The 16079-nt window shown below is 35.9% G+C and overlaps 1 protein-coding gene across 2 annotated transcripts in view; it reads right to left on the bottom strand.

Annotated features, from left to right (window-relative positions):
• The window catches only part of LOC145673221 (uncharacterized), a 113803-nt gene that overhangs the window by 83797 nt on the left and 13927 nt on the right, over window positions 1-16079 (bottom strand). Inside the window, exon 2 of one of the 2 annotated variants that reach the window (XM_081742710.1) lies at window positions 8921-9022. The exons of the other annotated variant lie outside the window; for it this stretch is intronic. Coding sequence (XP_081598836.1) covers window positions 8921-9022 — 102 coding nt within the window. The remainder of the gene's footprint in view (window positions 1-8920; window positions 9023-16079) is intronic. 2 annotated transcript variants of the gene reach the window in all.

Below are 16079 nucleotides of genomic sequence, written 5' to 3'. Positions count from 1 at the left end.
ATATTTGGCTGAAAAATTTGTTATTCACACATTTTCACAAGAAAGCTTATCTTCCCATCGTTGCCAACAGTGACGTTAGTTAGGGAAATTTTTTCTCGGCGTAGGGAAATATTAGAAAATCATTTGAAAGGGAGAAGACGAATGGCAAATGTAGAGAATTTTCATCATTCAGAAAAAGATAATTAGAACGTTATGACAAATTTTCCTCTACTTCTTGATTTCTGATCTCAGAATTAGTAGACGCCGTTACATTATTGTTATCAAATCTAGGAGAACACAAAGACGAAAACAAAAGGTACACAAAGTTAATATAACGGTGCACGTATGCATATAATTATATTACTGTACTTGTCCAAATGTTCGCTATACTATGTGTATATATTTTTTTCGCAATGGGTATCGAGACTTCATGTTTCTTACCTTACAGAACCTTGCAACCGCAATGGTTAGCAATTCTCTATGGACAAGAAAGCGAAATATTGTTGCCGTTGCGACAAGGTGTTCATCAAAAACTGGCTTACTATGATATTTCGTCGACAGTGCCTTATCAGTTTACCACAAGTCCTGTTACGACAAATTTATGAAATGTACGATCATCTTGGTTAAAATTGAGGTTTTATATGGCCAGAAGTTGGACGTCGGAATTTAGACAGAGTTGAACAGCTTTAAAAGAAAAATATGTTAGTTTCCAACTTACACTACATAAAGTGAATATTCATTGTGAGAAAACATAGGAAATTGGTTTTCCCTGTGTTTTTCCGTTTTGTACTATAACAGTAACAAACTAGAAATAGATAGCGTTTTGTAGTACATAATATCTTTAAAAAATGCAAGTAATGCATTTAGTAATACAAGTTTCCATAAAAATGTTTTAAAATAATCCGCTGACCTCAACGTATCCAAGCGCAGCACTAGTAATAGGTTATACACTTACCCAGACAGCACAATGCACGTACAGTATCCGTATAGTACATGTACAATTGCACGGATGCAACATGTGCATCATCTGTATAAATGCACGCCTGTACATGTGATGCACATATACATGCCAGGTCCTATTCAACATCTTCACGTGCACAGAACATGTGCAACGTACACGTCCTGCACAAGTGATTTACATCTACCGCGCAGGTGATTTACAAGTAGCACGTATTCGATTTACATGTAGTTCACAGGTGATTTACATGTAAGACAGCGGTGATTTACACGTAGCACATAGGCGATTTACATGTAGCACACAGGTGATTTACATGAAGTAACCAGGTGATTTACATGTAGGACAGAGATGATTTACACGTAACACACAGGTGATTTACACGCAGTTCCCAGGTGATTTACATGTAGGACAGAGATGATTTACACGTAACACACAGGTGATTTACACGCAGTACCCAGGTGATTTACAGGTAGGACAGAGATGATTTACACGTAGCACACAGGTGATTTACACGCAGTACCCAGATGATTTACATGTAGGACAGAGATGATTTACACGCAGTACCCAGATGATTTACATGTACGATAGAGGTGATTTGAAACAGTACCCAGATGACTTGCATGTAGTGCACAGGTGATTTCCTCGTAGTACAGAGGTGATGTAAAAGCAAATTCGAGATGCAACGGAAAAAAGAAGTTTATATAATTGGTGTTTCACGCAGTAACACAATCTATAACTGCGAAGACATCACCTTCAAAGTGTATAACAAGTAACTAATAATTGTCAGTGAGAATTTTAGTTTTGGAGTTTATTATTTGCAACGAGCAACGCTTTAGGCAGTATCTTTGACATGTTTGCCAAGTAACAAATAACGCAACATATTCTACTGTAATCGGTCACGAAAATAATTTTGTAAACCTACGAACTGTCTGACAGTAGTTACATCAGTACAATGCTGCCACCTGTTGATATTGTATCCTAGCTCAGTGGACGTTATGGAGTTTTTACAATCATTCAGCTGTTATTCGTCGAAAAGTCTCTATAACACCGCCTGGAGGAAAAACGACACCTACCAAAAATGGAGGTTACTTTCTATTGATGAAAATGAGAGTAAAATAATGAAAATAAAAGTATACACTTGCACGGTATCATGGACGTCTCATACACACGTGCCGTAGCCGTGCAAATACCCATGTGCACACAACGGCTTAAGCACTGGTAATTTAAATGTGCTTCATCCACGCAAATGCACATGTGCACATCCACTGCTCAAGCATGGGTTATGCACATGCGCTGCATCCACGCAAATGCACATGTGTACATAACGGCTACAGCACGGGTTATATAAATATGTGCTTCATCCATGCAAATGCACATGTGCACATAACGGCTTAAGTACGGGTTCCGTACGTGCGCTGCATCCACGCAAATGCACATGTGTACATAACGGCTTAAGCACGGGTTACGTGCGTGCGCTGCATCCACATAAATGCACATGTGTATATAACGGCTACAGCACGGGTTATATAAATGTGTACTTCATCCATGCAAATGCACATGTGCACATAGCGGCTTTAAGCACGTGTTCTGTACTTGTGCTTCATCCACGCAAATGCACATGTGTATGTAACGGCTTAGGCACAGGTTATGTAAATGTGTACTTTATCCATGCATATGCACATGTGCACATTCACGACTTAATCACAGGTTATGTACGTGTGCATAACCCACGTAAATGCACATGTGCACATACACGGGTTATGTATGTGTTCATCATCCACACAAATGCACATGTGCAAATATACGGCTTATGCATGGAAAGTGCACATGTGTCGTACACGTACGTGTTGTCTGGGTAGACGGTGACACCAAAGGAGGTCCATTCGGTCAGGCCATACCACTCCCAAGAATTGCTTGGATGTAAGGTTCCACACTTAGTATTAGATTTTGGCACTTTTTTAAAAACAAAAAGTTTAACCTCTCATAATTGTGCTCCGAGGGTACAGGAGATGGTAGTGATAAGATGGATCATAATTGTGGTAAGAAAGAAGTGGAAGGAAACGGGAGAACCCGAAGAAAACCCATGCACATGGTATTTATCCACCACAAGTCCTACTTCGCGCAAGCTGAAATCGAACCAGAGACACCATACATCAAAGGTGAGCGTTCTACCACAGCTACAACAGCCTTCTATTTCAGGACATATACAGTAGGAGGCCATCTACATATAGTCAACACTACGTCTTTACCTCGCAGGTTTTCTCAGGTACCCATTTTACAGAGAGCCTGAGTGAACGCCTGAACTACAGAAGGGAAAGAATCAATTCTTGCCTCACTGATTATCAAACTCAGCCCGTCCAATTGGTAGGCAGTGTTGAATTCAGGGATGTTTAAGGGGGGTTGAGGCCCCCAGAATATATATGCGCCCCCTCTAGATTATCTATACACATGCATTCAAATATATTTTTTTTTCTGCTTAGTTTTTTCGGAAATAAAAGAGTCTTAAAAGCAAAGATTTTTGTCTCTTAAAGAAAATTAGTTTCTTTTTTTGTCCAACCTAATTGCTGTGATTAACAAACCGCAATCTCGTATAAAGTCCAAGTTAAATAAAAACTTGGAAATTAGATACAGGCGCACACAAACGCTTTACGACGTTGTTAGGGGAAAATGCTGGTTATTGCAACCGACCAGACAATAACAAGTAGCAAGTTTTGTTGCGACAGATGCCTGCTGCTCTATTGCAATCTAGAACTAGCCCCCTCTTAAATTTGTATTGCCCCTTCTTGTACAAAAGTCTGAATTCAACATTGTTGGTAGGTGAATCCTTCACCAACTGCACCAGCGCGACATATGGTCAAAGAATACAATTTAAATTATTTATCTAGAGGGACATTCAGTGTGAAGAAGAGATTTTTTTTCTTTCACGAAAAGAGATTTTGGTGAGCATCACTGATCATCACTATCTGCTGATGTCGGCGAGGAATAATGAATGCTACTGAAATACTACAGAAAGCAAGGAATACACATATATATATTCTGCATTTTGTCGTCTGGTAATATGGCTGGTTGCCAAAAACATATTTGTCCTTTGATTTAATGCCTCATTTCAAATATAACACTGTTGATACTCAAGACTTCTTTAAAGATTAAATAAATCAACGAGAGAAATCGTAATCATGCAGAAAAATTTGTAGTAGGTTTGTTTTGAGTTAGAAATTCCACAGCAGAATGAATAAATTTTAAGAAAATGTTGCTTAACACTGTCTGAAGCGCAAATAACTAACCAAAATATGGTATATATTATTATAAAATGTATGATTTGTACATCTCTAAATTCAACCCACCATACGAAATAACCTTGAAACTTTTCATCCTGTTAGAGAAAAGAATCAGCAATCTACATTTGCTAATGTTTAAAAAGCGATGCATATAAGAATAGATCTACTTTCTATTTCTTCTTCACCAAAATTATCATTTAACTCGGTTTCAATAGTACTAATTTGTTTTGTTCGTAAAAATAACAAGTTTTCGAAGAAATCCAAATTCATTAGCATAAAGCAGTCAAGTAAACTGACTTTCTTACCTATGCAGCCACGAACGTATTTCTGAAAGCTACTGGTCTCGTAATGCGGATTTTATGATTCGTAAAATATCATGAAGCAGAAACACTATAATAATAGTAGAAGTCATTTCTAAATACTAATGATGGTTCATCTAAGTTATGATGATTTCGTAATATGTATAATTGTAAAATATGTCATTTTGAAAAGTTTCACACTAGTATTACAAGACTAATAGTTTTGAGAAATAGGCCCCTCGACATACCTGTCAGACGAAATGGCGGACAGACCCCGTGTGACTCAGAGATAATGAAATCGTCATACTCATGGTAGAGGTCTGCACGGGTCGAAATTTTTAGCCCGGGCCCGGCCTATGAATTTACAATGTGAGACCCGACCCGAGTCCGAAATATGTTTAGCATTTAGGCCCGAGCCCGGCCCGAACTCGTGTAATAATCAAATGAGCCCGAAATAAGCCCGAATTACAGAAACTTAATCATTAACGAAAAATTGTATTTTTATTTACAGCACCAGAAAGAACGGTGCAATATATATCGTTGTACAGTATATTTACAAAGAAAGGCCCGGAAAACCTGAGAAATATGGTTGTATATTTAAAAATTTACGGCCCGGGCCCGAAGTGATATATGCTTTGAAGGTCCGCGGGCTCTAACTCATTGAGAGCATGCATGAAGCTACTAAAGTGATTCTAGCAGTTTTCTCCTCTCTCTCTCTCTCTCTCTCTCTTCTAACTAAATAGGTAATTTTATTTCTCTCTCTCTCTCTCTCTTTCCCTCTTGTGTGTGTATATGTATAAGCATTGCACTAGGAGATGACTGGAGAGATCTTTTAAAGAAAAGGGTGTCCCAAAATTCTCGCAAGATTTGAATTTTGCGCCATTTGTACGGTAAGGTGTTGCCAAACGAAAAAAAAAAGCGTGACAGTTAGTTCAGGATTATTAAAAATGGAGCGCTACACAAAAGAACAAGGCGTTTTCATTGTTAAGAAATATTTTAAAAATTATCAACTGTGAAGAGATTGAATAAAAACAAATTAGGAAGACTGGACCAAATTGTGATCTTAAACACTCTGGCTGTCCTTCAACAAGTCATTCAACACAAAACATTGAAGCAGTTCGTGAGAACTTTGCTGAAAGTCCAGGAGCATCAATTCGGCGCCGTGGTCAAGAATTTTCTTCGAAAATGCAGCTGGTCAAGAAATAACAGTTAATGGTGCTCGCTATTGCGACATGACAAACAACCAGGTTTTTGTGCCTAAATTGCAAGATATGGATGTGGACAACATATGGTTTCAGCAAGACTGTGCCATATATCATACAGCCCGAGAAAAAAATTATAATTACTACATGAGTCATTTCCTAGTGGTGTAATTTCCGAATTTTGTGATTAGAATAGACCGTCCAGATCATGCTTAACGCAGTTGGGCCTTTTTTTAAAAAAATCTAAGGTTTATGTCAACAAGCTCAGGGTCACCCACGATTTCAAAGAGGAAATTGATCGCTTCAACCACATTTATGCAAAGCGGTCATGAAAAATTTCAACAAAAGTGCGTATGTGCCAGCAAAGCCATGGGTGACATTTACCCAATATGCTATTCTATATATAATCCTATACTGTATACTTAATGAATCAATAAAAAATACAAATTTTAATTATAAACCTGTGTTCTGTCAAAATTACTTCTTACGTAAATTTTGGGATACCCGGTATAAAGTGTGAGTATCACAGAAAAGGAAAGATATATGTTTTTCTTATGAGAGATTGCCCAAAATTTAATAGGAACGAACTAGTAAAACTTATCATGTAATTCTATTGTAATTCTATAGTAATTATATTGTAAAATTATGAGTGTCACAATTTTTGCAGAATGCAATAGCAGATATTTTCGTTCTGTCTAAGTAGTCGGGTCATTTGATCATTCCATGTCTAAGAAACGAGGCCAAGACTCGGTAGACTCGGACAAAGTCTTGACTCAAGTGACCCAGATAATCTGGTGACCTGTATTATCACTGTTCCTTTAGCTCAGTGGTGTATCGCGATACACTGGTATGTCGCACAGTCCCATAGGATGTGTCGCAAAGTTTTAGAATATAAAAAGCACTTAATATTTAGTTAAAATCACTTTTGAAGTAGACTGTACCAGTCAAGCGGTACTTGCAACAGCAATGCTCAATATACATAGTCACTACTTTATAAAAACTTGTAATTGTATACTATTATAATGTATTATTATTATTATTATTATTGTGTGTCACAATGGCATGCGAATGCAGTAGTGTGTCGTCAGTCAAAAAAGGTTGGGAACTACTGCTTTAACCTGGTAGGGCATAAGTGTTAAATTAAATATCTCATTTCCGTTCGGCTCCTTAATTTCAACTGAACTACAAAGGAAAAGGACTGGTCACTCCATCCATGAACTGTTAATAGCTTAGTGAAGCCACCTTGCTTGGTTTGGATATAAGGGTATTAGAACTTACCTCCGACCAGAAAGCTCTCAATAATTAAATTGGATAATTAAGCATACTTTTTAAAGAGCTCCTATTCGGTTCGAATGGTTAGCACACATTCACTATGATAAAGTGTGATCTATGTTCGATTCACGTTGGAGGTGCAGGATTTTCAGCGTTGAAGATAAATGAGAAGTAAATTAGGGATAAACAGATTATGCTGAGGTAATTAGAGAAACACGGATTTAAGAGGCATCGAACCTCTACTCAGAAAGCCAGCAATAACAATGATGAAGGTCAGTGTGCCGATTATAAACGAACAGATTGTGTAGTTGGCCAGAACTTTTTGTTGTTGGTAAATTCAAGGATTTTTATACCACTTTTTGTCCGTATGAATTCAACTAGATTCATCCAAATTGGATCAAACTTGGTATGGCGGTAGATCTTGACCTCCTTTGCAAGCTTCTGAAATATTATGAAGTGCAAACGCGTGGTTCCTAAGGTATTCGTAAAATAAAAAATAAAATAAAGAACGATTTGTCACGAATATGCGTAAGTTTTTAATAAAACTTCCTTTTCTGTGATTTTAAGAGCAGTTGATAGTTTGTGTAAAAGAGCCTTCATTTCAAACAAATTTCTGCTCCTTTGTACAGTAAGACTTTATAGCTCACTACAGGTTCATATTGTGTTCTTATCACCTAAAATTATATTATTTTCTATTGAAAATTTCTTTATAGGATTTCGAATGTATGCTGGAGTATAGATTCAGGAAGGAAAATAATATTCAAACACTAGTTTTTTTCTTAGTTGAAATAAAATAAATTGGCAAAAAAATAAATTGGCATTTCTGGGAAAAAAACAGACCGCAATATACACCCTGTTTCCCTGAAAAATAAGATCTAACCAAATGGTAAGCCATAGCATAACTTTTCAAATTTCTCGTAATATAAGCACTATTCCAAGAATAAATTCTGCTCCCGAAATATACTCCAATAGTTACAGGGAGTGAAACAGGTTCACCTTTTTATGTATAATTACTAGAAAGTTACAATTTTTATCTATAGATTAGCAATGGCTAGATTTTTTAAACACGGTAAATTAATATTGTTATTACGCCGGTTAACCTCTTAACAAAGCTTATTGTATACGATGACATGATTGTATAAGAATAAATCTATGCAGACATTTTCTATTTGTGTAAGTAAATGAGTAACTAGATATTGTGCCTGACGAAAAACTAAGTAACTCCCTATTAATAATGCGTCTTTAAGCAAGAAATTAATGTAAGATCTAGTCTTATTTTCGAGTAAATACAGATTTATTCTATTAAAAGAATAGCTGAATAAATGAACACGAAATATCTCATAATGCTATTTCCATATTATTAATAAATAATACTGGTATCAAGAAGAAATTACATGTTTGCTTCCTTTTACATATGAAATTAACGACGAATAAATTTAATTAAAATGATAAAAGCTAAATGATACATGGGTTAGTCCCAAACAACACTCAAAGCAAAACAAATTTCATGCTGTTAGTTCACCAAACTCTTCTTATGTGTACCATTATCGAAAACAGTACATTTTCTGGATTTTTCTCGTTATGTTTAGATTGGTAACATTTTCCATGTTAAAACCATTCGTAGAAGTATTGAGGTAACTCACTTGAAAATATAATTTATAGTATCAATATATATTTTTATTATTCTCGAAATGATGTCGATATTTAAAAAAAAAATCCATGTAATTAGTTTTTGACAGTATAAACTAATTTCTTAAAATATACGGAATTAGTGTATGTTTGAGAAAACATAATGTTACTATTTATTTATTATTTTGCGTAATATCTACAATTTATTTCACTGCAAAATTTCACTTGGCATTAAAAATAAGAAGAATAATAATGCCGATAATATTTACCAGTGTGTTAATTGAGACAACTGTTAAAACTTACCTTTTTTTAATGACAACAACGCTTCTGCCAATAGCTTCTGATTAACACCACAAAGATTGGGCATGTGCTTCTCACATTTCTTGTGGCAATTTACGTTACACACTAGAAACAGCAAAGGCATTAATTGTCGAGAGTAACCTTTACCTCGGATCAGAATACTTATTTACTTATGTTTATGTTTAAATAACTGTAGATGTACTGCAAAGTATTTGTGATTGTTTTAAAGTTAGGGAAACTTAGGCCTAACGAGTATTGAGAAATTATGAGTAGGGAGACGAAGTGAGTTATAAGTATATATAGGCCTATTTATATATAAAACTATGTTCAGTCCGTCTTTCACTTTCTCATTTTATATCCAAAACCATGATTGAAAAGATATAAAACTATTATTAATATTACCCAAAACAATTTTCTAGCAATTAACAACATTGCAGTATTAGTATTAAAATAGTTGCTGTTGACGAGATGTTATCCATTGTCAAGAAATAATTACTCTATGTTAAAGATAAATTTATATTTAAAAAATCGTAAGATTACTAGTAAAATATCTGGAAAAACCTGGCTATTTAATTAAAAAGTGCATTATAAGTGTAGGTAAATTCCAGGGACAAATTTTCTATTAGTAATATATTGCGAAACAAGAGAGCGTAAGTATAACAGATCCCTAAATACTATAAATAATTTTAATGTGTCGTAATTACCACTAATATCGTAATGTGATGTACTTTTGAACATATGTTATAGCCTTAAATATTTAATTGCACAGGAAGTACACTTTATTTTCTGAATTTTTTCGTACGCACATTTTCTTGAAATAAGGCAACATATATAATAATACACTTTCAAATAACTTTCCTTTGGTATACTTTTAAATAAGTTATTAAAATTTTATTTTTAAAAAAAATGTTTCAATGTTCAAGGAATTAAAATGTCTGACATTGTAAACGAAGACATATTCTTGAAAAAGAAAAGGAAAAGAAAATCGGCCAGGACTTTAGATACCATACTTGTAAAACCAAATAAAACTTCAGTTAGAAATCTTTCCTTAACAGATTAAATTATTTGATTAATTGGAGTTTTGTCATGTCTAAAGATACATAGCACTGAGTGTACTGAATGCTATTCGTATTTATATCCGAGGCAATGAACTCTCTTTAAAAATTGAACGGTTTATTTATACCCTTATACTAATGGCAACCCTGAAATTGGTTCTGCAAGACGGCTTCTTTTCAGAAGTATATCTAATTTCACAGGAAAGAAGAATAAACATGATTCACAATATAATTAATTATTGTGGATAGTTTTTGGCTAAACATATTGTAATTTTTGAGTGAGTAGGTTCTGAACAGTACCGTGACTGAACGAACAGAATACCACTATGTAAGCAACTTGGCCACAAAGGAACACTAGAGAACAGAACGGGAAATGTCGCCATGAATTCTCAATTGATCATTCTCATTCATCATCCTACGTATTTGGCAATATTGATAAGATAACTTCCTCAGCTTGTATATTTCCATGCCCTCTGTCTGTCGTTAATATCTATGTTTTTACACTGGAAGTAGTGCAAACCAATCAGAACTGATGAATGTAAAAATAGTTGATACAGGTGGAGGTAAAACTCAGAAGCTTTAGTTTCATTGGAAGAACAATCTCTATAATTATGAAATGAAAACTAATAGACATATTAAGAATAGCGTTGGAAATTTTATCTCTTGAAGTGGTTAATAGTTATTGTTGGAATCTCGAGGGCAGGACCAGATTAACTCATGTGGAAGCCCGGGGCTAGAAAAATTTATGTGACCCCTGCTGACTTCACCTAATACTTTTCTATGAAAGTACAGTAGCAAAGTGAAGGGAATACGTTTCATATTTTTGATCAAATTTTATTTTATGATGATGATTGCATCTTTATGACTCTTTTTAGATAGATAGTTGAGCTTTTGATCAGAGGAGAGGCACCTGTCTACGTGGAGGTCTGAGGCTACAGCCCCCTAAGGCCCCCTTAATCCAGCCCTGCTCGAGGGTCACATCATGTGGCTAATTGAGTTATTTCTTTCAAGATGTAAACAGGGTTACATAACATATTAAAAACATTATTTTTTAAAAACAAATATCCAAAACACAATTTTATTTGAAAAGTGGTTAGTAGAATGATAATCAAAATCATTCCAACGGGTCTTGTTTAGAGAGCCATATGTATCAGGTATATTCCCGATGGGAGGGCACTTCAATCATCCACTTTCATCAATCATGGTTTCCTTAGCCTAAAGATCATAACCACTAGACTTTAAATTAAAGTAATAATTTCAAATTTTAGGTATACGAGGGTAGGTTGATAAGTTCTCAGCATACCTAGGTTCAAAGAAAGCCAGATATAAAAGTTATATACGTTTATGATGCTTATTATTTGTGAAGTTACTGTGCAAAATTTGGTTTGACTAAACCAATTTTATTTTATTTTATTTTTTAGTTACGAAGTGAGGACGTCAGCCCACGTCCCAGAAATTAGTAAATTTGTATACCGTGCATTCATCAAGTACCTCTTCCCAAAGAGACTCTCGACGAAGGAAATTCACAACGACCTTGTCACGACATTGGGGGACAAGGCACCATCGTATGCCACTGTGAAGAAATGGGCAGCGAACTTCAAACGTGGGCAGTTTGGTCTGAACGATGATCCAAGGCGTGGCAGACCAATTTCACTGACTTCTCCCGAGATAATTGACGCCATTCACCGGATGATTCTCGACAATCGCCAAATCCCGCTCAAACAGATGGAGGACACATTGGGCATTAGTCATGAACTGGTGTGGAAAGTTATCCATGAAGACTTGGGTATGAGGAAGGTCGCAAAATTGATTCCGAAACTTTTGAACGCAGATCAGAAGCGTGAACGGGTGGAGGCAAGTAAGGCAGTTCTGTCCCAATTCAAGCGGATAAGACAACTTTTTTGCAACGGCTGGTAACAGTGGACGAAAGCGGGTTACATTTCTACGATCCCACGACGAACAGAAATCGGCGGAATGGCGCCACAGCGGTTCTCTATATCCGAAGAAGGCTACGACACAGCGCTCCTTTGCTAAGGTCCTTGTTACGGTCTTCTGGGATTGTGAAGGAATTCTATTTCTGGATTATCTGAAATCGGGTGAAACCAGCAATGCAACTTATTATACATCTCTTCTGGGCAAACTAAAAGCAGCACTAAAGGAGAAGAGACGTGGAAAGCTGTCAAAAGGAGTAATCTTCCTCCATTCCAATGCGCCCTCACACAAGGCACTTCTGACATTGCAAAAATTGGAGGATCTGCGATTTCAAATACAGGAATATCCACCTTATTCGTCTGATTTGGTTCCATCAGACTTTTATTTCTTTCCTAAATTGAATTTTATTTTAAAAGGCAACGCATTTCAATGGCGCCGATGACGTCACTTCTTAAACAGAGGTCTGGTTTGCATAGCATTCATCCGACTTCTATTTGTCTGGCCTGCAAGCACTGCAGCAGCGATGTGAAAAGTGCATTGCACTACAAGGGGAATATGTTGACTAAAAACACCAAGCTTCGCTTCCTATCTACTTGTTTTCTTGGTAAGGCTGAGAAGTTATCAACCCACCCTCGTATGGCATTATGTTTTCCATTTTAAAGCTAGTGATGTGGAATCTTTATGAGATATTTGCGGAAAGTTCGTTTGATCATGTATTTTTTATTCGTTTATAGGTAGTAAGCAAGTAGAAACACCAATTTTTTGGCCACGGTATGCAACTTGAAACACAGTACGGTAGTTTGGGTTGTCTAACTCAAGAGGCTTCTAGGGTATTGTGAAAATTTTAAAACCCCATCCGCGCTTAGTATGCTAATACGTACGTAAAAGAAATTTTAATAGCCTACGATATCTTTTCCCAGCAGTTACCTGGAAGTACACCAAGCGAACAGTATGGGTTTGTATAGGGACAAACAAATATTTAGCTTTGTATACGTATGATTCTTGCGAACTTCCAAATATTACAAGTACAACTAGAACTTATACCGACTTTTTTCAAAAGCAATAAAGATATAATAAAAGACCTTGACCATTACTTTGCACATATTTTTTTTTCATTTTTCAGGGAAATAAATGCAACCACTCTTGATTTTAAATTATTTAACTAAGATTCAATATGGCCAATCATGAAAATGGCAAATATGATGGCCACATGTACGAACAGGTAGGTCGGGATCTATGAAGTGGTTTTGCAATCCAGATTTCTTGGAAGTGAGGTAGTGTGGTGGAAAAGTTTTATACCGTGAGGATTTGTCCAACCTCCAACGACACTGGGTTCAATCCTAGGTCCGCGGTTCATATCCCACGTTAATAGTTAGAGATGTTCTTCGTAACCTCGGTGTTGTATAAACACTTAAAACACAAGAACCCTTAACTCATGACCAGGCAAATCAACTGCCTAATGCAAATTGTTATAAAGTCAACTACAATTCCGTTGATTTGTTTTTTAATTGGGGATATGCAAGAGTTGGCTTTTGAAATTCAGTTACAAGCATCTGCAAGACGAATTAAGATTAAAACTTAAGTGAATGCCTAGGAAGATTTTAGTCTTGTTCTGTACTTTACTTCTCTCTTTACTTAGAAATACAGTTACATTTAACATGACCTATCAACCAAACGTACAGGTTCGACTTCCAGTGAAAGTGGAATTTTATTCCTGCATGTGCAGAAGTCAAATAAATGTGAAGCCTTTTGTCAACATCGTCAAAGGTGTGTCTTGACTGAAAGACACACCTTTACATTATTGTTCAGAGTTTTATGAAACTACATATTTGCTAAATTCAGTGTCGCTGTTATTATCTTCTTCTCAATATTAAGAATACTTGTTTGTGTGAAAATATTCCAATATGGATAGTATACAGATATTTTTAAAATCTTTAGAACACGTTGATAGAAAAAAATGAAAAAAGTGTCAATGTATTTATTTTCCATAAATGCAAATACTGTATATCGTTAAATGGATAGGGGTGTTTTCTTGACAAGATTTTTAAAGATGTACGTACGTAAGACAAAGTTTTGGATTTTATTCATACTGTAGAAATCCAATGTACAGCTTCCAAAGAACTCCTGAGTTTCTGAGTGTGACGGTACTATTATAAAGTAGTGGTTCTGAATGTTTTTGATCCTAGCGTCCTCTTAGGGGAATGCGATTGTCCTGAGCGCCTCCTGCCATCTTAACATAATCCACCACCCAATCAACAAAGTTAAACATATGATTGAACGAAGCAGTCTAAGAACCAAAAAATGGCTTCAATTCTTAAAAACAGCCTCGAAGAATCTACACTATTATTTGTAAAAATAGACAAAAAATCGTGACCGCATAGCGTAATCCCTAACGCTCTCGTCTTTGGTGTGAGCGGTCCCAGGCTCGATTCCTGGTGGAGATGGTGACACTCGCTCGAAAAAGTGTGAAAAGCTTTTTCAGGTCAGCCATTCTGAGTGAGGTTTTTCAGGTAAATTCCGGAATGATACCTAACCTAATGGTCCAAGCCACTTCCTTCCTTCCCTTTCCTCGGATAGTGTGATAGCCAATGGACATCTTCCCTCATACTGACGGATTAACATGGCCATAGATGCCGAAAACCAGACATCTAATTCCTAATTCTGAAAAAAAAAGTCTAAGCTTTTGATAATTTTAAAAATGCATCGTCCAATAGTAAGAAAAATGCAACAGGTCATGATGTCTCAAATGCCCCTTTCTTGTTCTAGCCTCCGCTTTGGAAATTAGAAGGCCCTCTGAAGGGCGTTAACTCTCATGTTGAGAACCACTGCAGTATATTAGTGAAGATGCGTTGGAAGAGGAATAAAATGATGCGTGGTTCGAAGTAATGATTAATTCCATTTACGATTACATTATTTTTTTTTTTCTGAAAGGAGTGGAAAAGATAGAAAAACCAGCCGAATTCGTTTAGATTGAGCCATCAAATTCGATGCCAGAGGCATCTCATGAAGGAAGTCACATTATTGGCTAAAAGTAAAGTTTTAGCGCTTCAAGCAAAGGAAAGAAAAGTGCCGAATGTGCTAATTGTTATATAGAAGTATTAGAGTATTAGGTAAGTTTTCTCTCTTTATAGTTTGAAGTGATAAAGCTTTACATTTTTTTTTACCGATGAGACTTTCCTCATGAGCCGCCTCTGACTATGCCTAACTATTCTATCATCAATGTCAAATCAGTATTAAATTTAGAAGCTTCTATATGTTATGGAGATGCGCTAAGGTCTCAATTTTGACTTAAAAGTGTTGACGTCATCTTTGTTTTTCAGCCCGTTGATTTATTTGGAGAACTGTCTTTCTATTTTTTTTAAAAAATGAACTGAAATTTTAATAACGTACTTATTTCTTCTTTAAGACTAGTCAAATGTTTCTTGATTTCATAAAATGAATTTGCGTTAAAAATAAAATTAACAAATTCTTTAAATTAAAGTGTATAAGTATTAAAATACGTATTAAAATATACAAAACAGAGTTTATTTTTTTTAAAAAAAGTAAGGAACATTTAAATAAATTTGTAGGAAAAAAGCAAAAATTCCATTTTATTTCAACTCCTTTGTGGCTATATGGTTAGAGTACGTGTCTTGGTCGCGGGAGACCTGGATTCGATTCAGAATGAGATCTTATGTGCTTCAGATTCCATATTGAGATATAGATCCATGTCTTATATATAGCCTTGGTGTTGAACAGGACGCTAAATTCCAAATCAATTAACCATCCAGTTCATTAAAAAAATACTTTGCCGTATAATTTAATGGGGTAAAAAAATAAAGATGCGATATTATTCTACACCGTTAAGAATTTCTCTTACTTACATCGCCCATCTGTTAAGCAGTTAGCATATGCACATTTGGTGGGGGAGACCTGAGTTCCATTCCCGGTGGGAGTTCATGCTGTTCGCATTCCATATTAAGGTGTAAGTCCACGTCTCATATAGCCTTGCTGTTAAAAGGGACGCTAAACCCAAATGAAACATAGGGCATCTCTATTTTTTTCTCGGGGGCACGGTGGTTTAACCCTTTCACTGTGGAAGGCGACGGAAAAAAATTTCTCTAACCTGCGAATGTCGATTATAGTCGGTGTTAAAATTTGTCTGTATCTTGGGTTTGTCGATTGTAGTCGCCAAA

The sequence above is a fragment of the Thermobia domestica genome, chromosome 16 (genome assembly GCF_964235325.1).
Source record: "Thermobia domestica chromosome 16, izTheDome1.hap1.1, whole genome shotgun sequence".
Classification (NCBI taxonomy): domain Eukaryota; kingdom Metazoa; phylum Arthropoda; class Insecta; order Zygentoma; family Lepismatidae; genus Thermobia; species Thermobia domestica.
The sequence above is the reverse complement of the archived record's forward strand: the minus strand, read 5'-3'. Positions and strand labels throughout refer to the sequence as shown.